At 41.6% G+C, this 27,960-nt stretch overlaps 3 protein-coding genes and 1 long non-coding RNA gene across 17 annotated transcripts in view; 2 read left to right on the forward strand and 2 right to left on the reverse strand.

Annotated features, from left to right (window-relative positions):
* map2 (microtubule-associated protein 2) overlaps window positions 1-9,187 on the forward strand; it is an 84,195-nt gene extending 75,008 nt beyond the window's left edge. For 10 of the 13 annotated variants that reach the window (XM_069154568.1, XM_069154575.1, XM_069154572.1 and 7 more), the window contains 4 exons: window positions 1,274-1,366; window positions 4,729-4,810; window positions 6,597-6,709; window positions 7,344-9,187. In XM_069154568.1, coding sequence (XP_069010669.1) covers window positions 1,274-1,366; window positions 4,729-4,810; window positions 6,597-6,709; window positions 7,344-7,565 — 510 coding nt within the window. In that variant the 3' untranslated portion in view covers window positions 7,566-9,187. The remainder of the gene's footprint in view (window positions 1-1,273; window positions 1,367-4,728; window positions 4,811-6,596; window positions 6,710-7,343) is intronic. The other 3 variants (XM_069154576.1, XM_069154577.1, XM_069154573.1) reach the window with 2 other exon arrangements.
* LOC138201248 (uncharacterized) overlaps window positions 1-21,067 on the reverse strand; it is a 68,465-nt gene extending 47,398 nt beyond the window's left edge. The window contains exons 1-3 of the long non-coding RNA XR_011178478.1: window positions 20,908-21,067; window positions 20,651-20,717; window positions 3,894-3,951 (exon numbers count right to left, since the gene is read on the reverse strand). This is a non-coding gene — a long non-coding RNA (uncharacterized lncRNA). The remainder of the gene's footprint in view (window positions 1-3,893; window positions 3,952-20,650; window positions 20,718-20,907) is intronic.
* Window positions 9,520-15,692, reverse strand: myl1 (myosin, light chain 1, alkali; skeletal, fast). The gene is made up of 6 exons (XM_069154585.1): window positions 15,464-15,692; window positions 14,660-14,687; window positions 12,513-12,656; window positions 11,213-11,386; window positions 10,983-11,060; window positions 9,520-10,067 (listed from the first exon to the last, which is right to left on the reverse strand). Exons 1-6 carry the CDS (start codon window positions 15,584-15,586, stop codon window positions 10,039-10,041), a joined length of 576 nt encoding a protein of 191 aa, XP_069010686.1. The 5' UTR covers window positions 15,587-15,692; the 3' UTR covers window positions 9,520-10,038.
* Window positions 21,068-24,370: 3,303 nt separating the features above from the next.
* cps1 (carbamoyl-phosphate synthase 1, mitochondrial) overlaps window positions 24,371-27,960 on the forward strand; it is a 51,061-nt gene continuing 47,471 nt past the window's right edge. For both annotated transcript variants that reach the window (XM_069154586.1, XM_069154587.1), the window contains exons 1-8: window positions 24,371-24,592; window positions 25,890-25,999; window positions 26,231-26,375; window positions 26,670-26,759; window positions 26,850-26,906; window positions 26,991-27,083; window positions 27,185-27,274; window positions 27,696-27,824. In XM_069154586.1, the coding sequence (XP_069010687.1) occupies window positions 24,467-24,592; window positions 25,890-25,999; window positions 26,231-26,375; window positions 26,670-26,759; window positions 26,850-26,906; window positions 26,991-27,083; window positions 27,185-27,274; window positions 27,696-27,824 (840 nt within the window). In that variant the 5' untranslated portion in view covers window positions 24,371-24,466. The remainder of the gene's footprint in view (window positions 24,593-25,889; window positions 26,000-26,230; window positions 26,376-26,669; window positions 26,760-26,849; window positions 26,907-26,990; window positions 27,084-27,184; window positions 27,275-27,695; window positions 27,825-27,960) is intronic.

Genomic DNA, 27,960 nt, shown 5'->3' on the forward strand with positions numbered 1-27,960 from the left:
TTTTTAAAACTTACTTGGAGACTTTTTATGGTAACACATTGTTTTACCAGTTATGGGGGCTGTTTAATTCGAGATCTTTCATCACTCACTGGTTGGAGGGAAAGCGACAGCAGAAAACACTGCTAATTGGGAACCGAATGCACAGACTTCAAAACTGAAGCTTCCTCTTTCTGTCTGGTATACTGTATCATACAGTAGATGAGCTGTATATGTGCTTTGCTGCTGATAGTGTCACTGAGCCCATCACTACATTTGCATTGTTACAGCAGTCTTTTGAACTCTGACTAAATTTGCATATTAATACACCAGATGTAACAGTGTTTCAAAGCATTGTTTTGGTCGGATCACGTTGAAACATTTCACAAACCTGATGCCCTCTGCTGTCTTCTCCTCTCCTCGTGCACAAAATGTGTGGGATTTGTATGTACTTTGTCTTTTTTCTACCTGCTGTACTTCCCATTGCTTTCACTGTGCTGCCAGATAAAATGCATTTATTTTGAAATGTTAATGCACTGTACCAAACTCTGCTGTGTCTGCATCTCACTCCTGCTTTTTTCTCCCTGCAGCTACAGAGAGTCATTCACCGTCACAGCACACTCACACATCTTATCATCCTCGCAGCTTAGACTAATAGTCTGCGGGCTGAACTGCTTTTAATTTGCATTTACGTATATTTTAAGGCTTTTAGAGGAAATGCAAAGTCGTAAAGGAAATTTTGACATCCTTTTCAAATACGTTGTGGAGGAGTTTTTTTCTTCTTGTCAAACTGTGCGAGGTCAAGATTTCCTGAATGTTTCATATTTATTTCATCGCCTTAAAATCCATGTAAAGTCAAAATAATTGCAGGACAGTCTTGAGACATGGTATTACTCTGCAGCGAAGCCTTTCACTACCTTGGGCAGCTTAGGCATTTTTTTCATGACATCCACTGCTATGGGATGTTTAAAGTGTTGATATCAGGTTATTTTTCAATGTAGTAGGAGAGTAATCCTCTCAGGAGTCAACAGATGTTGTGCATTTTGGAACATACGTCAGGCTAATACAGTGTCAGAGCTCATGCTGAGACACGCGTAGGGAGATGAATCTGTCTTGCTTGTCAGTTTACAGTGATTGTTTCCGTTGAATGATGTTTGTCAAGGGCAAGGGGGGAACCACTAGGTCATTAGTGCCCACACTACAGCCAAACAAACAGTAGGGGGATACAAACTGTGTAAGAGACTTGCCAGTAAGCCCCGAGTCTTTTCCCACCTCATTCCTCACCTCCGCCCTGCAGGTTCTCATCCCCAGTGTTAAGCTGGACTATAGCCATGTTCAGTCTAGGTGTGGGTCCTTGGACAGGCGGGGCCACTCAGCAGGAGGTGGAAACGTGAGTCTTGTGTTGCAAGCCCATTGTCTCAGTGTTATTGTCAGTGTTGTGTTGTGTTTTTTTTGTGTTGCCTTTTCCTTTCCCACCTCACTTCACAAGTGTCCCATTATATTGTCAAGTCGCTCATTCTCTCAGTAGTATCTGGTGCTCTTTACCTGACTGCTCCTCATCAACACCTCATTAACCGGTAGTGGTTTGTGTCCTGGGAGGATTTTGGATACTAAAGGCTGAATGTCTCTTCCTCCAGCACTCGAAAATAGCATGAAAGGACAAAACTTTTCTGCAGATGCACTTCCAAGTAGTAGTTTCTTTGCCTGTTTTGTAACTGTGAATCACTGTGCCTCTCTGTGGGAGGAGAGGCACATGAGGGGAAGTGTCACGACTAATCCAATGGTGCACTGCAAATTTGGCATCAAAATTAAGCATGTTTCGCACCGTGCAACATCAGAGCAGGTCGGCAGCACAGTGCACGTGCTGCTCTGTAATACTAACCCTTAAGAGCTTGTAATAAATCACACAAACACATCTTATTCATGTTTTGCTTGTGTGTTTCACTTTCCAGGACTCTATCAATGCATAGGAAAAACTTAGATTTGATTCCAGCCAGAGTCTGTGCTGCACAACAGGTATCACGCTGCATGAAGCCCTCGATTAAGTCTGATTACAGCCATCTGAAGGCAGCAGGTACAGTGTGTGCCCCGTCTGCAGTTTCTGACTTGAGTGATGCACACCATGAAGACACTGTTACATAAGCCTGATAACAAGGAGACAATTAAAACTTGTCTCTTGACTTTACATCACCTCCCCTCAGAATAGTCTGTTCTCATCAAACCTCTCTTCATTTGCATCTGACAACCTGAGCAACAGCTGCTTGATTGACAAGGCCAATTCTTGTGGCAAAACAGATGATGGCTGCTCACATAACTGTGGTGGCTACATTTGGTAGTAGTGGGACTTAAAAACAAGAATTTATTTTAACAAAATTACTATGATTAACTATTGTCTTGTTCCCTGTTTTGCAGTAGCGGCATTATTTACTGTATTTATTTACTAACGATTTATAGATTTTAGCAATTACCAAACTTGCTCACCCTGAATAAAAAATAAATCAGCTGTTTGCATCTAATCTCACCTGTCATAACAAAACAAAAAGGAGGTAATTACCCCCTTTTCCTATTAAACTATGGGCATACTAAAACTAAAAACTGATCGGTGTTCGAGGCGCATACCGTGCAGAGTCTAAACATTCAAGAGTCGCAACGACATAATAAATATCTGATGTCAATCCACAGCAAGTGACAAATAGCACAAAGGACGACTGGTCACTTTAAATCACAGCTGCAGAAGTCACATTTCTTGCAGCTTATAATAGCAAGAACATGACAACGATGAGCGTTGTGGTGAAATGACATGTAGAGGAGTTCAGGTGGAACAGCGTTGTACTATTTACATTCAGACAGTTCCAGACGAACCAAGGCTGTAACAACTGACACAAGTAAAGATGAAGAAGTCATTTGTGCATTCACACAGACGCACGCACACTCAAGGTAACAGTGGACAGAAGAGACCAGGGATTGAACTGGTGGGTAAACAATCCTCTCGACCCACAACCGCTCAACTATAAATCCTACTTTGGTTGCTGTGCACAAAAAAACATTTTTTTGTCAGGAGAAGTGCTCTTTACTCTTCACTCTGTAACTAAATTGTGCCGCCCAGTTATTAAACTGGGAGATTACATCAGGTCCCTTTGGAGTGTGAAAGAGCCAATTTGATTGGCGATGATTGTTACCAGACTTGAACACACACTCCGATAAAGTAGACGAAAGGATAATTCACCTCCATGCTCTCTCACAATAAACTTGCTTTGCAACCTTGGCTCACAAAATCAAGGCCCTAAATTAGTATTAGTTAGAAAGTCTCTAACACCTTTGATGAATCTGAATGAAGTTAATAATTCAATAAAAAAATAAATATTGAATTACTCTGGATAGTGTGTCAAGTTTAAGTTTCCCATCCAAACACCTCTCATCACCTCTTCTTTGAATCACTCAGTAATATGTAAAACGTAGGCGTCTGTTATTAGAACAGACACGGTGTGAAAATAATGGAGCGAAATAACATTTTATATTCAATCATGTAAACCGGTATTTGATGTGAATATTTTCAACCTGTAATGGCCAAACTAATATTTGATTTTATAAATTACGTAAAAACAAAGAATAAATATCATCGAACGTAACGTATGGTCTCAGTAATCTAAACACATCAATACAATGAAACACCTCAACAGTAGGGGAAGTAGATTTCCAAAACACATGATTGCTGGAGGGATGGACCAATCTTCACCCACGCTGACACAAATCTCCTCCCATATCTTTAAACTAATGCTGTGTTATGCATGTGTGAGGGACCCTGCTTTTATCAGTCCACAACCTAACAAAGCAACATGGCCTCCTACTGGATTTAAAGGCTAAAAGTTGCATACTGTTCTATGTGCTCTTGTGTTGTGTTTGTTTATGTGACTCACGATTTGCGTGGTTCATCCTCGTCTTCCTTTTCCTGACGTTTTTTTTATCTCTCCGGTCCTGTAAGAGAGGAGAAGACGAAGAACACTAAATCACTGGTTGCAAAACGACACATCAACTCAGTCGGTGACTCTGCAAAGTGATTGTTGACCACGGGCGTGTCCCAGTGGTTCATCTCAGGATGTGGCGTATCTCTTCGTGTCCACTGTGCTGTGTCTGAAGCTTTACAGCTTGTCGCTGTTTGCTGTCTCATCAGCTCACTCCTTACATGTCTCTGTGGATTTCTCTCCAGACCTCCTGGGTGTGTCGCATAGTTGCGTATCCCTGTCTCCTCTCTGCCTGTGGCCACTTTCATTTTACTGTCTTACACTTCTCACTGTCATGGTGTGTCTGACAAGTTCTCCGAATGTGCCAAATCCTTTTCAAGGCATAGTTAAAGCGCAGAGTTCGTATTCAGTCTTGGTTGAACCGACAGCAGCAGTTCTCTGCACAGAGGGACACGAGGACTGTAATAGTCGCTGGTGTTCTTGCTCTTGTGCTTTCTTGCTCCTCTTTCCTAATAATTACATGCAATTAGATATCACTGTGTTGGATTGTAGCAAATTGCAACCTTTCATCCTCAATTGATACCCAATCATTTTCTTCCAACAGCAGCTATAGTCACAAGTACAGTGCAGATTGGCAATACTGTACTCTTTCTCTATAAAACAGTAAATGGAAGAAATAATCCAAATAGCTTGACGTGAGCAGAGTTTGAGGTCAGCTGGTCTGTACTTTATAACCTCACTGTGAACAGTGAGCTCTGACCTCATCTTTTCCTTCTTCTGCTTCCACCAGGTGCAAATACAGAACAAGAAGATTAACTTGAGCCATGTGACCTCCAAGTGTGGCTCTCTGGACAACATCCATCATCGGCCAGGTACAGCGATCCCCTCACGCGGGATGGCAGCGGCGACCACACGGTCGCTGCTGCAGTCTCTCACCATGCAATATAAATTCATAGGGGGGATGTCCAGCACTCCTTAGATGCAGGTATTTATATTTCATGAGCTGCTGAGTTCAGACTGTGGTTGCACTGGGCAGCCTCAAGGTTTGAATGCATGTTAGACCAGAGAAGCAGCAAATGGAGCTGGCTGAGCTGAACTGCCCTGCTACCATTCTTCTTTGTGAGGAGCAGGAAATCTTAGGCAAGGAGCACGACAGGCGAGCCGGGAGCCAAAGTTGGGAAAGACGCGTGGAGGGAAACTTTCACATGTCCTCTGACTAAGGAAACATTGGTTGATTCATTGTTTATGCAAGGTAAAAGCATGCAGAATGATTTGTTATCAGAGTTAAAAGATGATGTTTCTTCCGACCAGCTTCAATTCTACAAGTAGTAGCAGTAGCTGGTCAGTCTTTCCTCACAAAAAAAAACTAAAATTATAAATGCAAATGTCATTATCCAGAAAATATATCCAGATAAACTGTTAAAACAAGGTGTAACTGAGGCCAAGAAGTCCCACTGGTTTGTTGTTCTAAGACTTGTTTACTGGTATATGTCAGACACGGATTGTGCAATCTAATCCAGTGTTACAGAAATAAATGTAATTTGCAGTTGGAGTGGCAGCTCGATGGATCTGTCCACAGGCGGCCGAATGTAGGAGGTGTTTTGGTTCCTGGCAGCACCGCTACCTTTGAGTGTGTGTGTGTGTGGAACAGGATGTTGATGAAATGGGCTGGATCAGACCTGGATTAGGTTATACATTCAGTTCGGTTTTGTCATTCAAATCACTGAAATGCCGTGTGCAAAATTACATTCACACCTCTTCCCTACAACACTGATTCCAGAGTCAGAGAGAGTATGTTTGATGGGAACAAATCCTGCTGTGAGAAAAATGGCTCCAGCAAAAATATTCAAAGCAGGATTTGATGATTACCATAAATAACAGGCACATTGTTTATAGGAATGCTGCTTTTAAATTTTCACATTTTATTCCCGTGAACACCTCAAAATAAATTTCAAACGTCTACTGTATTTGGCAGCCAGGCCAAATGGCTGTGGTAGTCATGTCAACGCCTATGCAATTAAAAAGCTAATAAATATTAGCTCTTAGACAACACTGGTATTCATTGGTAAATCTGTGTTGTTGTTGTTGTTGTTGTTGTTGTGTTTTGTCTGAACTGGCCTTTTAAGTCATCATCATGTACAATTCATTTAGCAGCACTAAAAAGGTTTAGATTTCATGTAGACATCCCCTTTTACCCTCCAAATAAGGTGTTGTAGTCTGCATTGTGTCCTGTAGCGCCACCTGCTGGTGTCATTCTGTTATTGTCATATTTTACAACCTTCAGCCATCCTTTTAGACTGAAGGCCTGCCGGGCATCAGACAGGATCAGTGTGTTTTGGTCAGAATCACTGAACATGTGCGATGCACTGTCCGCTTAATTCCTGTTGCTCTGAGCAAGCACGTGTGTTCTAACCACATGGACTCTTCTCTAACGAGAACCATTCGATGAGTCTTGAGCAGATATTTCGGCCACCAGTCTGGTACTCGTGTTTTTTTTTTTTTTTTTGTTTGTTTTTTTGGGGGGGGGGGGGGGGGGTTTCTGTCAGTGCCCACGTCAAAATCAGAACACGAGAAAACACAGCGGGAGTTAAACCTGCACATTGCTCGTGCTCCGGTTGATGACTGTCCAGTTTTTACACTTCCTCTACTCCCTCCCAGGGGGCGGTAACGTGCGCATAGAGAGCGTGAAGTTAGACTTCAAAGACAAAGCCCAAGCCAAGGTGGGTTCCCTGGATAATGCTAACCACATGCCTGGTGGAGGCGACGTCACGGTGAGTGTCAGCTCCACGCTCGCAATCCATGATATAAAGGAAGACATCAAGTTTTTGAGAGATTGACTCACTCAATAATTTCAGATTTACTGTAAACTCTAATAAGAGATACTCTTCACTCTTTTCTTCTTCTGTTTTGAGAGTAAGTACTTGTGCAAGTCATGGTTTACAGACTTTTTAGTATCCTGAAGTTGTCAGTTTACCTGTAAAGTAGAAAGACCGTAGATAGAAAAACTAATCTGGATGTCTGTAACAACAATACTATATTGTAATCTTAAATTATGTTCATATTATGATATAAATTTGGGTTTAATTTAAAAAAAAAAAAAAAAAAAGATGAAATATTTAATGTAGATGTTTTTTTGTTTTTTTAAAAATTATTCTACAAAGCCAATCTTCCAAAAACTTTCGTATTCCTTTATCTTGTCATGTGGGTAGCAGTAAAGGTATGGTACACTCTGAGTCAATACATAATGCAGACGTTAATCTCAGCTGTATTTGAGTGAACCCGGGACAGCACAGACTATTTCCGATGTTATCAAGCTGACTCACAAATACTCCATGACATGATATAAAACTGTTTCCTTTTTCCCCATCCACGTCTCACGTCTCACCACCACATCGCCTTTCACAGATCGAGAGCCACAGGTTGATATTTCGAGATCAAGTCAAGGCCCGAGTGGACCACGGAGCCGAGATCGTCGTCCAGTCGCCCGGCCTGTCCGGTTCGGTGTCTCCCCACCGCCACCGGGACAGCCACCTATCCTCCTCCGGCAGTCTCAACATGACGGAGTCGCCGCAGTTAGCGACCCTGGCGGAGGATGTCACTGCAGCTCTGGCCAAGCAGGGTTTGTGAACACTGGATCTCTCTCTGCACCCGAGACGTCCTCATTCTGATCCTTTTCAAACTTTTCTGCCCTCTCCTGCCACCCTGAGGCTCACTGGTTACCACTACTACTCAGCTAAACCACAGCCTCTGAACATCTTTACTTCAAAATCCATCACTCACCTCTCAAGTCAACACTCAAGTAGAGACTCAAATTAGGAGCTACTGTTCTTCAGTCCTCTTTATCCTGTTTCCTGTCTATTTTAAACCCATACATGTGCTATTTCTGATTCATTTTGTTGATCTCCTTCTTTTTGAATGATGTTGCATAGAATAGTTCAGTTTTAGCGCTGGTCCTTGACAGCGGGGACCAAGTATTGGCTTGACTGGTCTTGGATCATTGTTTTGAAGAACACTTACAGCCTTTTTTCTACTTTAAATAAAAAGTAATGTGACCAGTACACCATGCCGCACGTATTGTTCTTGCTCAGTAAACGTGCATGGACGCCAGACCCCCTTAACAAAACAAGCATCCTTACTGCAAGTCATTCTTGTCATCCAATATATATTATATTTAACAGATATATAGAGAGAAACATGTATAAAATACAAGTTCTTTGCCATCTACATGTCCTCAAAACATTTTAAAAGGAAGTGACAATATGGCTATAAAATATAACTGTAAAATTGCATTCAAACAAGAACTAGGTCATGATATGACAAGCATGTATGGATTCTAATATTAAAAAGAGGCTATTTTGTAATTTAAAAAAGGATTTTAGTAAGTTATTTCCTCATTTATTGGATAAAGATCAAACAAGTTCATGTTTTGTAGTTAATAGTTGTTTACAGTGTAATGCTTGGTGACAATGTCAGACAGCTGATTTGGTGTTGCTAAGGAATGCATCTCAGTCCTGTGGAGGAGCCTCACGCTCCTGTACCTGCTCAGCCGTTCACTATAGAGGCTTGTTGACACTTCGGAATAATATTTAACACCTGAGCTCATTCTACAAAAACCTGCAGCTCTCTTGACTAAACAGTACAGACATTTCTCCACTAATACAGGCTGACGTTGCACTCATCAGGACTGTCTGTTGTCTGAACCACAGCGGAGGACGCTACAATCCGACACCTGAGATTAAGCAGAAGATGCAGCTACTCTGAAATCTGTCTGTGTGTGTGCATTTTGGTGCAGATCTCGCGCCGCTTTTACGGCGGATGCTACCGTATCTGGATGTTTTGTTGCAATATGTGGGAGAAGAAATTGGAGAAAAAAAATAAAAAATATTTTGAAAAATCCTGCAAAAATGAAAGAGACACTTAACGAAGAAGAACAAAATGACTGAAGGTAACTCAGTCAGCTCCTGTTATATCTGTTAGGAATAAAGTGTTTGGGTGATCTAGTTTCTTTTTCAGACACTCTTTGTGGTATGACCCGCCTCCTGCCTAATTACTTCCCTCACCTGCAACTGTTTGTTTGCTTCTGTGTTTTATCTGCATTCCCCATCTCTGTGTGCCCCTTCCCCACCTCCCGCTCCACCCTAAAGCAACTGTAAATGTATTTAAAAGGTCAAGTAGATGTACGCAGTTTTTCTCTTGTGGATATGACACCAGTTACAATAATTAATGACAATAAAAAGGACAAAAAGTGATGCTGTGGTGATGTTTTCTTTTCACAAAAACAAAAAAATTGATTTATGTCATTTGGAAATACACTTATTTGCTTTCTTGCTGAGAGTTACATAAGATTTGTACCACTGTCAGATCGTTACTATAAATATGCAAAGCTAAGCTAATCAACTGCTAGCTGTAGCTTCATATTTAACAGACAGAAATGAGAGTGGTCTCAATAATTTTATCTAACACTCAGCAATATAACAAATGAGTGTGTTTTCCAATATGTCAAAGTATTCTTTTAACATATGTCTCGCTAAATAAATGATCCAAATATCAGTGAGTAAATAAATAGTCAAAAACTGGGAAATAAAATGGGAGTGTGAAAAGTTTATTTTGAAATGGCAGGGGATACAATAAGTTAAGACTTAGGGATGGGTTGGGGAGGAGTGGATTCATTTTGATGGCCAGTCCTGGGCCGAACCATTCACTTTACTGGCAGATAGAGAGCCAGATATACGGTAAGTGGGAGGGGATGGTCATCAATATTCCACCTTCCCCTCCATCACTGTTCCCCTGCGACGCCCAAAAAATACCCAATGAGACTGGGGGTCTCGGGCAAAGAAGATGTAGAGAGAAACACCTCGTGAGAAATCGGGACTACTTCCTGAAGTGCAAGAGGAGGAAGGGAGAGATGAGAAAGCACCAGTTGGACAAAAAAGGAGAAAAAAAGAAGAGTAGATCAAAACAAAAGAAGGTTTCGGGAAATGACATCTCATAGTCCTTTGTTTCCGCTGCTTCCACAGATGGTACAGGAAACAGCAAGTGGATGTCGCGACACCATGGGGTCTGCACATATACGATGCTCACCACCGCAGTGGCAGGGTCCTTACACAGACATGATGTGCTTGACAAAGGCTGCAGATGAAGACCAGGGCAGCAGACAGAAAGAACAGAGAGGAACATTGAGTGAGTGAGAAAAAGAATCAATAAACTGTACAAATGAGGTTGGGTAAAGGACATGACAGGAAACAGCTCACTCGAACATATTAAAAGGTGTTTGCTCTGGTTTATGCACCGTAGAAAATACTGTATAAATGACTGCACTGGAATATCTGTGCAACTTGAACATTCTTTAAATTAAACGCTGAACATTCACTCCCTGTTTTGACTAAAATAGACTGTTATTTGGTGAACATCATCAAGTATGTTTCCCAACAGGTGGCAAAACAGGTAATACATTACAACGTTGTACAATTTTACTCTGATGGCACTCTTCTTACAGTGTAGGGATCTATTGCTGCTGTTATTGCTACTGTGATTTGGGGATCTTAAAGTGGTTTGAATCATGAGTCTCTAATTTCAAATTTGCTGTTTTTTCTTTCGGCCCGAATTCAGGTTGGTGGGCGTTGAGCGGTTAAGCGTGCATTAAAGGGACACTCTGGTGATTCAGTGATGCTCTTCCATAAAGATGGCGGACTCACAGGAGCTTCATTTAAAAAAAATAAAAAAAAACATAACGGCCAATATCAAAGCAGTAGAAGTCAAGATATCCTGATTTTTAATCCCTAAACTCGAAAAAGTCTGAATACTACACTTCCCATAATGCAACTCAACAGCATCTTTACTTTGGATGGCATCATCAAGGATATCCTTTCAGACTGTGTGAAGTTCCAAGATAAAAGAACTCACTGAGTGAAGTAAACTTCACATGTAAAACTGGTGCAGTCTTGTTTAACAGGCTGAAAATCCTATATTACCTCTATATAATGTAAATAGTTATGTTAGATTGTTAAATGAATTAGAATTCTCATGTTGTAATTTGTGACTTACCCTCGTAGTTGATACAGCCGTTCTCATCCTCCTGTCCTGCCATGAGAGCATCAATCTCAGTCTCATTCATCTTCTCTCCTGTAGGGGGAGGCAGAGTACGTCCAACATTAACAACACACAAAGTGACACACCCGCACGCACACATACACACACACACACACACCCGCACGCACACACACACACACACACACACACAAGGGCAGACACAGCAGCATCGAGGCCTGACTCACCCAGTGTGGACAGGACGATACGCAGCTCAGCACCCATCACTGTGCCGTTGCCCTCCTTGTCGAAGACGCGCAGACCCTCAACGTAATCCTCAAATTGTGCCTTGTTTGGGCTGTTGATGATGGATTGGAGCATTGGCAGGAAGCCCTCGAACTCTACTCTCTTGTTAGCCATGTCTGCATGAAAGGAGACAGAGTCAGTTGTGTCCAGAGGTGAAGGAGACATCAGATTTGAGACAACAGAAAGCGCACGAACAAAATCCAACACAACGTCTGCACCAATAATGTGTTTTCTACCTTTTCTACTACAGGCTGTACTTCAGGTTCATGATGGAGGGCCGTGAGGTTTAAGGACCAGGTGGTATTTTGGACAGAGTTTTTTTTTTTTTTTTTTTTAACACATAGTCCTATTTTGTTACAGGCTACAGTTTTGAATGCAGTCTTGACTTTGCCACAGTGCAGAGTGAAGTAAAACACTGCTTGTGTGGGTGATGACCGATGCTTATAAAGATTCACTGCTGCATCATCACCAGACCGCACCAGAGGTACACATCACAAATACAGGTCTGTGCTTTTGAAATGACTTTATCGACCACTGTGATTAAAAAGCTTAAGTAAATAAATAGTATTCTATTGAGAGCAACCCCGGTCTAAATCTTGTAAGGAGAAAAAACAATGTTATAGTGACCTCTGTAGGTTAAAGCTAACCGAGCCTGTTGTTACCATTTTAGTCTGTACACCCTGTTCACAGTCACATTTACACAGCTGCTCTGAAGGCTGGACCAATCAGCAACTAAATGTGATGACATTTAAGTCAAGTGTTTTGTTATTTTTGCATTTTGGCGCATATGATGGTCAATGCTGATTGGTTGAAGGCTGCTCCAAAAGTTTCAAAATAAGCCTAAAATCTAGTGAAAACATGGCCATGCATTACAGGTTATTGCATATATATATACATATATACTCCCTCGACACATCACCTCAGACAAATCAGCTCTCTAAATGACCGATCAGTTGTAACAATGTTTATCCAAGTTCTGTTATGACTGCTAAACTGCACATCATGCTAATATCAATGAAAAAGCAATTCAAAGCAATGTATCGTATCATTATCATTAAAACAACTAGAAGACTGATTGCACTTCTTAAGATCTTGTGCATGAAATTCTCAAATGTAGACATAACAAATAACACACAGCACTCAACTGTACTTTCAAATCTCTAAATATATAAATCCTTCACATCATCACATGGACCCTCAACTAATTCCGTGGTGATAAATGATGATGAATGTGTGGCTCACCGTCAGCGGAGGGGGTTCCCAGCAGTTTGGCCACCTCCTTGTTGGTGGGGTTCTGTCCCAGAGCACGCATGATGTCGGCGATCTGGTTGTAAGCCACCTTGTTGTCACCCACCCTGTCGAACAGACCGAAGGCCTCTCTGTAGTCTGTCGAATAGAAGGAGAGGAGGACATTATCACCTTCATCATCCAATATTTTCATTGTCTTTAACTTTATTGCATTTATTTACATGTGTGTGTGTGTGTGTGTGTGTGTGTGTGTGTGTGTGTGTGTGTGTGTGTGTGTGTATGTGTGTTTCAGAGCTATTCACGTTTATAATGACTAAACTATCATATTCATTGGTGAATTTCAAACTGTTAAACTCGGACTGTATGTTAACCTCTGACAATTCCTTTAGAAAGTCATTTTCCCTCTAAATACTTCAAATTAACCAACCCAGTGTACAGTTTTAATGAATGTTTTTCATTTGTTACATCATAAGTTTCTAAATTTATATGTAATTGTAATGAATCTATCATATGAATGTACTTACTTGCAAATATAACAATGGATAACTAACAGGGGTGAAGTGCTATATAATTTATTGCTTACTTATTGGATCATATTTGTTATTTATGTATCTGAACCGATTCATTTAAATTGTATCGCCATGTGGTAACGTCTGTGATGTTCACTGCCAAGCTTTCAGAAGTTTGTAAAATCTCTCAACATTTTAAGATTTTAAGTTCAGCATCTGAAATAAGTGACCTACATGTTAGAATAGATTGATAATGGACAGAAGCAGTGATGACACATCCTGCTTCCAAATGCATTCGAAGTTATTGTATGTTTAAAATGCATTTCTCTCACAAATTGGAGTCAGCAATTTGCATTTGTCCAAGTGCAGCTGTGGCGGCTGCTCGCCTGCTGGCGGGTGGAGACAGTCCTACAAACTGACAAGAGAAACCCAGAACTAGTGCAAGACATCCCAAAAGGTTGTGTTATTATTGGACAGACTCCTGCCGAGCTCCGTCACCCCTCGTACTATTTCTATCTCAGCTGTCTTCTCTCTCTCAGCAGGGCTACGGGCTCTTTTAAAAGACCACCTTGGAATTGATAAACATAGCTGAGAATATGAGCCCCTCCTTTAAAAGGCAAGGCGTTGGTGAGCTGAGTAAAAGCAGGGAATGCTGACTGCGGCGTAACAAGCAGGTGGCCAGACTACAGGTCTGGTCCCCCCTTCCCCCCCCAACCAGGGGGAGAAGGACCCAACAGTACCCAGGTGTTTCTTTCTGTCAAACACAAGACCATCGGTTCACTATTCTTCCCTCTTTAATCTCTGAAATGAGCCGCTGATTTTTCTTCAATTGCAGTCTCTCGGCACACGGTTTGATTTTACTGATCTGGTGACACGGACATTATCAACTGACCTATAAACAGCCAGTAACAGAAGCTGAAATTAATATGAGGACATACAGATGGATCTAATTGGGTTTTGACATCTGCCTCTCATGTCATTAAATGAAGTTGCCTACAGCAATGATTAATATGTGACATGATCTGGATGCTATTTCACCTGGAAAGACCGAATTTATTTGTTTCATTAGCTGAAGGTGATGATTGGTTCGCCGAGCTGGTGCTTGACAGTGTGCAGATGTTCAACACTGGATGCACAACATACTTTATATTCAGTATTATTTGCAAAATGTTGTGCTAATAACAACTGCAGTTACTTGATGTTAACATTTTTAATCATTCTCATATGATGAGCAATGCATTTAAGCAAGAAACTGATTTTGACATCTAAAAAGCCAACTTAAAGTCAACTGCACACATGACGGGTTTCTTAGCTTCAATTAGCAGATTAGCAGATTTCACAAGGCATTTGATATTCTTATGGCATGTCAAAACACAAAACTGACTGAGGTGACCATCTGTCAGGAACACTTGGAGACCTGTTACCAAGTTGATCGCCGGCATCGAGCTAAGGTCCATCTTAAAGTTCTTGATATTGTACTGTGGTTAGTTATTATCTTTGTAAATATGTATTCATGACTGATAGATCAAAGTAACAGTTGGCCAGGAGACAGTGTAAAATAAAGATGGCCTGATGACTGATGGACTGTATGTAATGTCATGTGATTGCAAAGGTAGGACGAGATTTACATACCATCAATCTGGTCTGGGCTGAATTCCACCTACAAGCCAATACAAAGCAGCTTGTAAGTAAAAAAAAAACATACACGAGGCAAACGTTTCCACATGCCATGAAATCAACAACAGAAACATTTTTATTCAAAAGACCATAGAAGCCAGACATTTTCCAATTAGTAAACTAAACAATCACATCTAAACCCGCATCTAACTTGTCTCGTTGCCGAAATTAGCTTCACTTGTTGGCACCTGATCTGTGGAGGTCCATGTTTAGCTACATTAACATGTCCACATTTGGTGTCACTCTGCATCCTATCACACATTAGTCACCTCTCTGATAGTCCAATCCGGAGAGTCCGGGGTGTGGTCTAAGCCTTGGTGAGCTATCCATGGTTGTAGTGAGTCTCCGCTGTCCTCTGCACAACTCAGAGTGGTCCTTCAGACCTGCAGCTGCTCTCACCAGCTCACTATGAACTGTGCATCTGCTCAAAGATGTTCAAATGCATGTGTCTATCTGGCTTGCAATTGAACTGACTCAAAAAAAAAAAACCAGTACAGTACAGTAGCTACTCTCACATTGTCCTCCCTCTAAAAGTATGACATACATGTGAAAACGCATTTCTTAATTGGCTTAACTGACCAGGGGTCCCTCAAAGAATCTCTCTCCATGTAAAAAAAAAAAAAGAAAAAGAAAAAAGCCCGCCTACTTCTGTCATGCAACTCGAGTGTAAAAAGTAAAATCCTGGCTCATCCCGAGCAGCCAGCACCACCCCACTCCATCTCCCCAGAGCATCACATTATGGCTTTACGGTCTTTGTACCTTGACTGCAGACAGGTCGACAGCAGGAGCCGCAGGAGCAGGTGCGGGCTCGGGTGCAGGTGCAGGTGCGGGTGCGGGTTCGGCCTTCTTGGCGGGAGCCTTAGCGTCCTTCTTGGGTGCCATTTCAGTTGATAGTGGAACTACTTTGGCCTTGAAGTGCAGACAATTCCCGGTTCGGGTGACACACAAGGAGTGTAGAGCAGATTGGAGGGGACTCGGAGCAAGAAAACACTGTTCGGGCGTATATATGAGGCTATTTTTCCTCTTGACCCCCGTCAACGCTGTCCTCGCGTAAGGATTGGATAGCGGACGGGAGGGGTGTGTGTTTGTGTGTGTGCGTCGAGGGATTCTCTCTAAACATGGAATATAGGGCTGCGGGCCAGAACGTGTTTATTTATGCCACATAGCTATAATGAAAAACGAAAACATTGGAAACGGCGTGAAAGGTTAGCTGGAGCCACGCGATCTTCTGCGGACCAGGTGTGAAATGCACCACTTTTACGCACAGCGGAGCGCTTCATTACGCACAATCTAGATCCAAATAATATTCTTGGTTGTCTGAAAACTGTTAAACGCTTTCCTTATTTTATATTTATATTTAAAAGAATAATACTTGTTCCATTTTACTGTCTATAATCTCGTGAAAAAAATGGTCAAGTGTGGAGCTGCATAATATCTTAAACTCGTGTGAACATCAACGTGCGTCAGGTATAAACTCATGATCAGTACTCACTGCAGCATCACAGTTCTAGTTTCCTTATCATGTAATGATGATTAGACACGTCTCTACTTGTCATAAAATACTGACGTGAGTTGAACTCATCTTTGACTGCATCTCTGATGGACTCATCAGTGGCTCAATCTTCACCAGCAGCTGTGCAGCCAAGCATTGCACTGAAATGTATTTGAATACAGCAGACATCCATGAGTTTACAAAATCAGACTGAATTTGAGGGGAATTTATATAGAATGTTGACAATATTAGATGTAATTGTGCAGCTATTACAACATGGTATATTTTAGTTTAATGTGAGCACTTTATATCTGCTTCAGTTAATATAAACCCATTCGGACGATATAGTATTGAACACTGCAGAATAAATAAATGCAGATGGAATTTTATGAAAAGAAAAAGTACGTGGGGGTTGCAGTCACACAGAAAGACATCACTGATCAAACTAGACTGTCAGTGGATCAGGCTTCAGGTAGACAGGTGGTGGAAGTGGTGTCTTTCAGATCTAATAATGAGCCATTGTTTATTTCTAGTCAATGACAATGTTAAGCAGCACCTGTGTTCAATTTGGGGCTCTGTGGTAGAAGGGGGGGGGGGGGGGGGGGCGTCCACCACCACCGCCAGGGAAGGATGTGACGTAAAAGCCCAGAGAGATGGAGGTCTAGCAGAGCTCTCAGCTGCTGATGCCAGTAACCCAGACAAGGCTAAGAGTGCAAATTCTGTCTCTATAATTCTTGTCTATATCTGTCTTCCAGCCAGCGGTGCGGCCGTGCCCCCACCACCATGACAGGGCCCGGTGATGAAGGAACTGCATAAATTCCTTCCCCCGCACTCCCCCCCCCCCCCCCCCCCCCCCCCCCCCCCCCCCCCCACTTGCTTTCGTTGACCCCATCTTCACGAGGGTAAGCCAGAGAAAGCCTCAGTCCCTCAGCTGTCATCTAGGCTCACCCCCGGCACTCCAGTGCACCTTCTTCTCCGGTCTGACTTCCCTTCACTCCCTCCCCCTATAGAAACTCTGCCTCAGTCCTTGCACCTGTGCTGCAGTCCAATCTGAGCTTCACTATAGAATCTTAATGGATTCAGCAGCATGGCAGAGTGGGGCTTTATTAAGATGTGATGGCAGGTCAGCTTATGAAAAAACAAAAAAAGAAAAAGAAAAATAAGTTTATTTCTAGTTTTGTTGTGTGAATCACGAGTTACAGGCCAAGAAATTAATTTCTGGCAATTAGAAAATTAAAGGATTAAAATACAGGTTTTTTTTCCTTCTTCTATTTATTAATGCTGTTTATTTGTGGGTTTTTTTTGTTTTTTTTTTATCTAAATCTAATTTCTAAAAGAAATAATCAAATCAATTTTTTCCAAGGATGAGCAAGTTAGTTCTGGTTTGTTTGCTCCAGCAGCTTCAACAAACAGGTTTATAAATATGGTTTAGTATACTGTTACTGAGTCTTTCAAAGAACCATATTAGTGCAGATATACAATCTTCTCCTTCGGACTCAATGATTAACCCTTAACCTATCCATCATCAGGGCCCAGGGCCATACTGGAGATGTGCGGTCAGATCTTTAAGGAGAACAGGGAGCTTCATCAGGCCACAGCAGTGACATGTGAATGTCAAATTCAAAGACCTCCCTTCCCGACCACCACTATCATCCATGATGGCAGAATATTACTTCCGCTACCAGCTCCATTCAACTCGACTCTTCTTGCTTTTGGTACCAGGTACTTTTCTGGATTTCATTTTTTACTCCAGATAGTACCCGTGGGTGTGCAGCAGGTAACTGCCGTGACATCATCTTCAACAGGACACACACAAACTATGGGAGGATATGAAGGGGAGGGGATGTTTTTTTCTTTGCAGTTGCTGAATTGAAGAGTCCAGTGAATACAAATTTAAAAAATGCAGCCACTATCGTAGCTTGGCTGGTTAACAATGGCGGGTCTGTGTGGGACGTTCTGCGTCACTCACATAATTTTTTCTGACCAGTCGGTCTGCAATGTTTTCACATGAGTTCGGAGCACCAGGTACTATCCACAACCTTTGCCTAGTGGAAACCAAAAAGTGAGCAGTGTCAAGCCAAGCCGGTACCAGCAGTGGAAAAGGGGCTAAAGACCCCAGTTTTAATGGATCAGTAAAGTTAAACTAAAGCTCAGTGAAAAAATAAAGACAGGTAAGACAGGATGGAGATAGTATTATTAGGAAGGCTGGTATTATCACTTAATATATGCAAAGTGGCTAGTTAGTCTGTCTTCTTCCAAGCTCAGACAATACTGATCTATAAATATCCCAGTTAGGGCAAAGACCATGAATGAGAGCTGTCAGAGCAATTCATACTTTTTATGTGACCCGAAGTCCTTCTTTGGCAGTCTGGACTTCCAGTGAGCCAACACGTGCTTTAAAAGTGTGGATCTTTACACCAATTCTATATTTTTTTTTCCCCCTTTAGAGTAATTAAGCCAACAACACTGTGTGACAACCATATTGTGCTTCATACACAAACGTTATTTAGCTTTAATCTCCCCACAATAAGATCAGATCAAACATTACCGTTCACTGTGGTGAAATTGGGACGTTAAAGTCTCAGCGAACAGTAACGGGAGGCAACAATCAAAGTGGAGCACAAACTGTAGCAGAAACAAATGGGGTGCATTTGAACAAAACACTATTATTAGGTGGCTACTTCACCGTATTTAAATCATTTCACTTAATTTACATGTATAGCCTGGAGAGGGATTCTCTCACTCGGCTGCAATAAACTGCATGGATGCTGCAGGCTGCACACACAGAAATAAAAACTACAGGATGTTAATGAAATAAAGTGGAGACTAAACTCGGATGATTTTCATCAACTGAGACTGAGAAGCTTTTTTGGATTGCGGCAGTGTGGACTGAGGAATCGATAGATGAGAGGAAGCGGCTGTTCTTTTGCTTTGATCTAGCATTTCTGTGTCACTTCCTGGCCCTCTAGCTGTGCCTTTGGAGGTTAAAGCAAGGCATTTCATAATATCACCTCCAGGTTTGCTTCAGGACAGGTGGTATAAGTGTCTCTTCTCAGGAATGACGGTGTGACGTGCAGCGCTGATGCAAGTTTTGCTGCTACGCATTTGCAGAAATCCCTGAAATTCTGCAGTTCACAGTGTTTCTAACTTGAATGCCTTATTCTGGAGCGTCACTAGTGATTAGAAACTTCCCCTGTGACATTTTGAATTGTGCAATTAAGGATCCGTGAAGGAGAAAAGACATAAAGCGCTGATTTGAAAGGCACAGCACCTGTTCTGGCCTCAGAGTACTTCTGCGTGAAGCATGATTAATGAAATGTGAAGAACCTGAACTTGGAAAAAAAAGAAAGAAAAAGGTGCGTTGAGTGCATTGTGGTGTGAGATTCCAGAGATGGCAGGATCTCCAAGGTCCGTGACATTTCCGGACCGGAGCGTTACTGTAGCAAGGGAAAAGACAGAGAGCAATGCTGGACTTCCTTCAGCACAAAACATGCGGCAGAGGTCACCCAGTCGGCCATCTGAGATGAACAGAGAGTAGATTTCGGACTCTGGTTCTACCCCCGACCCCCCTCCATGACCAGCCCCCCTCCGTTCTAAAACCCTGAGTGCTTCCTTTCCTGCCCTCCATCCATGCCAAAAGGAATGAGGCTGTAACTGAGCCTGGGGGGACAGATGGCGCCTATTTATAGTCCTTCAAAGAGGTGTGAAGTTTCTTGGGATTTCTAAGAGCGGGGACCATAGCTCCTTAAGGGGGCTGATGCAGCCTATGTGGCCTGCAGGTCCTCTTTCCCTCCCTCGCTCTCTGCAAAGCCCTCCACTGGACACACAAGGATTAGAGGAGGGCAGGCTAAACAAAGCTCCTCGCTGCCCTTTTTTTATTGGGGAAGCTGCAGCACCAGAGGGGAGGGCAATCCGATACGAGCCTGAAGGAAAGCTCGCCTCCTTCTTGGTCTTCCTTTAACAATCGGAAGGCAGAAGTTGCTGTCGCTCTGTCCTGATGTCATGAAGAAGGGTGATGCTGTGTGGGGGACTTCCACTAGTTTGACAGCACATGCTGGAGCACTAAATCATGAATCCAACTTGAAAACTGGCTCTAACAGCATACATGATGACCCCTCTTACAGTTATAGAAGCTTGAGAGAGCCACTTTGTAATGATTACAAATTAATCACTGATAAGTTTTATTAATGCAAATGATTTTTAAAGCCTTTAAATATAACTTTACTGGTGATATGTGCAGACTTTGGCAGACTGGCAGATACCATGATTACTACTGCTGCTACAACTACTAGAGTAAAACGCTGCTTCTCGTACTACTTGTAAAAAATCCAACTAAAATGTGCCTAAAGAGTAAAATCAGATTTAAACAACTATAAAGTTGAAGCACTTCATTCCTCTCTGCATGAACTGTGATTGGTTCATATCAAGCACTGAAGTGTTTGGATCCACAGTACCTTTCTGACCTGCTGTTTCTTTAGTATCCATCCAGATCTCTGAAGTCATCAGTCCCCAGAGTCAGAACTAAGAAAAGAGAGGCAGTAATCCGTTATAGACACACTTGGACAAAACTTGAAATCTACTCCCTCTCAGTTGCTCTAACTCGATTTGTAAAGTCCTTCTGTTTACCATGATTACATGAAATGCTACAAACTATATGAACTGCTCTGTAAATCGTGTTCCCCTATTCATGCTTTACGTGGCTTTGACTTGCCTTGCTGTTCAAAGACGCTGTAGTAATAAATTTGTCTTGCCCTGACTTATAAACTGCCAATATCTTATGGTCAGTTTAATCAATCCCACCCTTCACTGAACAAACATCATCATACATCCTTGAATCTGACCATCGATTATTTCTGCCATCTCATGGCCGATACCGTGCCCGGAAACCTGGCAAGGAGCATGGCGGGGGGTGGGGGTGGGGTGGGGTGGGGTGGGTTGAGGGGGTGTGACTGTCTATTTGCGTCCTCTCTTAAGCTCGGTCCCAAACACACACTTGAAACCGCACACAATGTGGGATCCCTCCACCGAGGACAGACGCTGGAGCTCATTAGGCGGCACGCCAGCCAATCAGTGCAGGAATTTAGAAGGCAGCTAATGGGAACCCTCAGAGTAATAAAGGACGATCCAGTACATTGCACAGGCTCCTCGTGTTCTCCAAGTCCAATATATAGGATTCTGTCATTACTGACAGAAAATAGCCAGGGCTGAATTTAAAAAATAACTTTTATCAGCTCTGTCTTACATTCTCTCACTTAATAAGAAAGACGTGTATGTGGAAATAACCAAAGTATGAAGATTTAAAGTTAAAAAATGTGCAGATAAATTCTGGATTGCACCGAAGAGTGCAAGCTGAGTGCATGTCTGTTTAGCCTCCACAAATCAAAACAGATATTTGATGTTTGTATTTGAACTGTGGACTGTTTTTGAGTGCTAATGGGGAATTATTATTTTCTGTGTTTTTGCTGCTGTATTTTACTGCAGGATGTAACACTTTATCTTTAGTGATGACAGAGGATTGTAGTTATTCCCTCGTTAAATGTTGAGTGGCTTCATGTTCTCTCTGTCTAAAAATATTTACACTCTTATAATTCCAATATTAATCCCCAGGTTCACAGATCTGATGTATGATAGCTTTTCTAAAGGATGACTTCAAATGAAATGATTTATATTACATTACATTACATTTCATTTAGCTGACACTTTTATCCAAAGCGACTTACAATAAGTGCATTTCAACCATGAGGGTACAGACCCAGAACAACAAGAATCAAGAAAATACAATTTCGCAAGGCAAGAAAGCCAAACTACAAAGTGCTATCAGTAAGTGCCATTTTAAGCGCTACTAAAGTTCTACTATTCAAGGTAAAGTCGGAAGAGGTGTGTTTTTAGTTTGCGGCGGAAAATGTACAGAGTTTCCGCTGTCCTGGTGTCGGTGGGGAGCTCATTCCACCATTTATAACTGCACATGGACGCGAGGCATCAGGAAGAAGCCGAGGCCTGTTTCTCAGCAAATTGCAAAGTAAAATTAAACAATTGAAAGTGTTATTATTGTACTTACACCAGTTAGTCTAAATGAATCAGATGAAGAAGATAGACACAGAAAGGTTCTGTGCATTTTGTGATGTTACATCCTTTGTCCACATGCAAGTTTCCTGCAGAAGCCAAATGTATTTTAAAGTTCGTGTGAGCTCACCATCATCTTTGATTATCCTCTCAGTGATGGACTCTACTCCGAAGCACCACGGCAATTTCTGCATTTACAGTTTTTCTTTTAAAAGAAAAGAAAATGGCTGAAAAACAAACAAAATCCAAGGTTCTATTTTCATGAAAAGCTTTCAGGTTTATTTCAAGGGGCAAACTGAAATGGACTATAAATATTAAGTCGTTGTACTGTCACAAAGGGGAAATGAACAGTCCGACTAAATTTCATGATATGAAGTTTTACATTATCTTTAGTCATCGTATGTAGACAAAATGCTTCTAAATTAATCTTTTGTTTGTTCAAAGTATTTCTAACTCAGAGCAGACAATTATTTGTTTGTTCATTTAAATGAAACTTTCCAATTTAAGTTTGTGGTTGAACCTTTTTTGAGACATTGAGTCAATGTCAATTTTTTTGGTGTAAAATATTGTTCCTCAAACATTTGTTGAAGGTTTAGTTCAACAGACACTTATAAATTGACCTGCTAGACATTAAACGCACAATAGGAGAACACTATCAGCTCTTTTATCACAGGAGAGTACTATGATGGTACTGAGTGACGTTCAGACAGCAATATAAATAAAGACTGTGTACATCACTTCCTCCATTACATAAACATACGTATGTGGTCCACATAAAGGCTTCAAAGAACTGCAGGCGTCATGTCAACCGTAAAGCTTTTACAAGCTGGGTACTAAACGATAGAATATATATATATATATATACATAGAACATATCCAGTACACTTATGTACGTATGCCACTACAACACTGTTTACTCGCTCAAAACCCCCTCTGAAGCTTTTGAACTAAAGCTGCCACTGGATGTCAGTGGTGCTCCACAGATCTGCAGGACCAGCTGCTGCTGCATTTAGATGGGGGGAAATGGGATGTGGTCAATAAAGGGGGGGTTAGCTAAGTCAAATGCAAAAAAAAATACAAAAATGAAAGCATAGGAAACAAAAAAACCCCCCCCAAAAAAAATCAATGGTGCATCAATATATCCACTTCATGTGTTTTCTGTGTACATACTACATTTGTATTTATGATAATTCTGTGACATATTGTACTACATCACTTTTTCAATTATGTATAAAGGGCGACCTATGTGTGCAACATAACCGAGCGTGGTATATTGTTCCAGGTCCAGTTTCTGGAGTGTGCGGGTGTTTCCTGATCTGCAGGTCCTACCTAATACTCACACCCACTTTGTTCAGACTGCTGAACACAGCAGAGTAGTAGTCAGACAGCCTTCTCCACAGAGGACCAGTCTTGCAGTGCTCAGCAAATACACAGACCACTCTAATCCGTCCACCACGCAGCCTGTTCATAGTCAGTTTGCCTTTTTTTTTTTTTTTTTTTGAAGGCTGTTGGGCCTAAAAAAAACAAAAAACTTGTAAAGAGTTTGTTGCACAAAAAGCACTGTACAGAAGTTTGCCAGCAGTACCAGACACATTCATTCCCTCTGCTTTTTTTTTTTTTTTTTTAGGTTATTTTCCATGTTCTAAAATTACAGGCTGTGTACGTAATCACTGTCCTACCTCTTCTCGTGCGCATTTTTTTCAAAGTACTAAGTGCCGCATGTATCTATTGTATGGCGTCAACATGGCAAATTAATGAAAGACCGCTGTTTAAAATGAAGGAATATGGGATGTGAAAGTAACAGGCTGTCACGACGATACATATGTTTGTAGCACAACCCGTTAATACAGACAGTTACATGCTTTGCCGTTCACACGTTCACAATGTGTGTTTCGAAACAGATGTGACGCCGTCTCGATGATCTTGTTGGACGAGCGGCAGGCGTTTCCCAGAGGACATGTTTAAACACCGTGCGCTATCTGCTGAGAAAAACAAAAACCCCGGCGGCCAATCCAGATCAACGTTTCAAGCGCCCACTTAAACTGGGGTGGGAGGACACGAGGGAGAGACCAACACTCATTCATTCATTTCTCTTTAAAAGAGTACTGACTCGTAGTTTTTCCAGATTTAACTAATTGTTGTTGTTTTTTTCCGTATCGGGTAACCTCTCCTCTGCGTCTTTACCAAAAGAGTTACTTTAGGTTACTATGACAAAAATCCTGTTTGCTTCCAGCGTTGTTAAATCTCTGAGACAAGGATGCGTGGTTGGAAGAAGAGTGAGAAACACGTCGGGCTGGCTGAGACTACAAACTCCAAAACTTTTTAGTGTAAAGGTAAGAGAAAAAAAAAACACGAGTGAGCGAAAACTTGTTGTTGTCATTGATAAATGCAGGACATGAACTTTTTTCATTCTTTTTCAGAAGTGCTGCCAAATGAGCACGAATGCTGCATTAGGCCAAACTACGCAGAAAAATCTACAAAGTCGGCTATGTCTTCCCTTTACGCAAATATACGCCCTTGCCCTTTACGCAACTATGCAAACATTAATAAATCATTATTGCCCTTTTTCAATATTCGGTATATAACCGACACGACAATATCTCTCTATCTCGCTCTTTTTTTTTTTTTTTTTTTTTTTTTTTTTTTTTCTTTCTCCCTTTTTTTTTTTTTTTTTAATATGGTTAAAATTAACCTGTAAATCCTTCTATTCGAAATACAATGCAATGTGCACCAGATGAAAAGTAGTAGACTATTGAAACACGTTCACTCTGGTGGACGCCGAATGGACACGTGGCAATGTTTGATTACATAAAACACAATAAATCGTTTACCTGACGCACCTGCTTGTGGCATTACGAAATATTTCCGTGTATTTGCTGATTTTAACGCAGTTTAAAGTGGTTATGGACAGGTACAATTTACTGTGTATCAACTCAAACAATGAGATAGCTGATGAGATTTTGTGACGGCTGGACATGTGCGCATCATATGTGTGAATCACAGGGAGTGTTGCATCAGGTTTGAGATTGCACCCCGATTGCAACATGCATAGAAAACCAAACACATTTCTAATTATAGTAAGAGTTGTGGTACAATAAGTGAAAGAATGTTGGAAACTTCAGAGCAAAGAAATACCTACGAAGATCTCAATGCATTGTATACATCAGCACTGCATATATCAGCAGGTCAGTATTTGATATGAATGCGAGTTATCTATGGACGTGTTCTTCTGTAAGAGAGATAAACTGTTTTTTTTATAATGACCAGCACTGATGAGGTCACAGAGGATCACACCAACCTTTTATATTTGTATATTTCTCCCTCTTTATCGCGCTCTCTCACACATGACACACACACACACACACACACACACACAGAAGAACAGATTTGTCTGTCTCAGCGTTCACAACACAATTCACAGCGGCCTGCAGTTTCAGCACAGAGTCCCAGAGGCTCAACGGTTGCCATGACTCCAAAAACTCCAAAATCTACAACACATCTAGTTCAAAGTTTGGGCTTTGGTCTCTCCAAACTTGATTTTACAAAAAGAGAATACATTATTCTCGGGTGAGAGTTTGCTTTATCATCTGTCTGCTCTTTTTTTTTCTTTTTTTTTTTTTTAACTCCCAGGCCCAGACAGCCCACCTGGTCCTGGAGGATGGCACCAGGATGAAAGGGTTTTCCTTTGGGCACAATGCATCTGTGGCTGGGGAACTGGTCTTCAATACTGGCCTGGTGGGGTAAGAAGGAGCACTGCTGTCTTAACTTGAACTCCCTCAGGTTTACGAAAGAAATTGAAATGTAATCTGCAAATCTACTTCTCGACTTGACATGAAACTTGCTTTGAATTTTACAACCTTACATCCTCAGTGTACTTATTTATGTTCTCACAAGAACAAGCTTCACTGAGCTTTAGCGTCACCTCCTGATATCCATCCTGATATATTTGTTTTGCTGTTTCCCTGCTTTAGGTACCCTGAGGCCCTGACTGACCCCAGCTACCGAGGTCAGATCCTGACCCTGACTTACCCTATTGTAGGGAACTATGGGGTACCCAACACCCACGAGATGGATGAGCTGGGCCTGAGAAAATATGTGGAGTCAGATCGCATCCAGGTCGGAAACTCTGCTGTGGATGAGGGGCTTCAGCCTTTGAGGAGACCTCAGGCAGCTTTATTTATATTTTATAGAGACTGCTTTGATGGGCTCTTTTCATTTAGTTTTGTCCGTGTCACTGTTCTGACCTGAGTTAATAGCAAAGAATATTTGACTAGTTGATTAATTAATTAAGTTTTACTTACATCTTTTTTTTTTTTTTTTTAAATATACGCTCTTGACGCCGCACACAGTTAACGGACTTAAATACTTTTTAGTTTGACCTTTTTTTTATGTCTGATATTGTGCTTCTAGGTGTCTGGTCTTCTGGTTCAAGACTATAGCCACGAGTACAGCCACTGGAACTCTGTCAAGTCTCTGGGTCAATGGCTGCAAGAAGAGAAGGTTGGCTTTTCAAATGACCAAATACCAGGTGTAATGTCAGAGAGGGGAACAGGACTGCTCTATAAATTGTAATTTTACTTTCTTTTCAAGGTTCCTGCCCTGTTTGGGATTGACACAAGAATGCTGACCAAGGTCATCAGAGACAAGGTGCTGTAAATAAATAAATACAAAGGTCAGATATGCTGCGTCTTTGGTGAATGATTCTACTAATATGTGTTGGTTCCTCCTCAGGGCACAGTTTTGGGAAAGATTGAATTTGATGGGCAGCCTGTTGAGATATGTGATCCCAACCAGAAAAACCTGGTAGCAGAGGTTTCAACTAAGGTAACAGCTATTAGGCATGTTCTGCATATCTCACATCACATCAGGTAAAATGAGACTAAAAAGAAATGTCAAATGGCCTCTCTATGCTGTGTCCCTACCAGGAAACGCGAGTTTTCGGAAAAGGCAACCCAATCAAAGTGGTGGCTGTTGATTGTGGCATTAAACATAACATCATTCGGCTGCTGGTTAAGGTGAGAATGTGAAACCCTGATGATAACATTACACACATGTTGTTCTTGTGACTGAGACCCAAATGACATCCGTTGACACTGTCACACATTTTCTGCAACATGACCCAGACATTTGGAGATAGTACTCTGAGGTCGACCGAGCACCCGAAATTAAAAATGTGTTTGTGTCATTGAGCTGAGAGAGAAAGTGGGTTTCTCTTGTGTTTATGCTCAGCGTTAATGATGTGTTGTTGTAATGCTGATATTGGCTTGTAATTGGATGTGAGAGTAAGTGAGGAGAAAAAGCTGGCAGACTCCTAATGCGTGTCTGTTTATCAAATCATTTCAATCTGACTGTTGTTGTTGTTGTTGTTGTTGTTGTTATTATTATTAAACAATTACTTAAGATTACAGAATGATTGTGTATATCTCCTGAGTACAGCGAGGTGCAGAGGTCCACCTGGTGCCATGGGACCAGGACTTACTGAGTCTAGACTACGATGGCCTGTTCATATCCAACGGACCAGGAGATCCGTCTCTGGCCAAGACACTCATCCACAACGTGCGGAAGGTAGGATACGCTACTGTTTACACATGAGGAGCATCAGAAGAATTTCTATTTTGTAATTGTTTGTGCACAGCCCGGTCTCGCAGCAAAATGTGTAAACATGTGAAAACGTACACATTTCAAAATAAAAGCTCTAAAA

This window comes from Embiotoca jacksoni, unplaced genomic scaffold (genome assembly GCF_022577435.1).
Source record: "Embiotoca jacksoni isolate LCO1_2020_lvr unplaced genomic scaffold, fEmbJac1.0.p SCAF_2, whole genome shotgun sequence".
NCBI lineage: Eukaryota > Metazoa > Chordata > Actinopteri > Embiotocidae > Embiotoca > Embiotoca jacksoni.

Excerpts from the sequence above, each read along its gene's own strand:
- myl1 (XM_069154585.1), bottom strand. The coding sequence starts at position 15,586 with ATGGCACCCAAGAAGGACGCTAAGGCTCCCGCCAAGAAGGCCGAACCC. Across the intron at positions 12,657-14,659 it reads CAGCCCAGACCAGATTGATG|ACTACAGAGAGGCCTTCGGT; the intron begins GTATGTAAATCT and ends TCTATTCGACAG. Across the intron at positions 11,061-11,212 it reads TATCGTCCTGTCCACACTGG|GAGAGAAGATGAATGAGACT; the intron begins GTGAGTCAGGCC and ends CTCCCCCTACAG.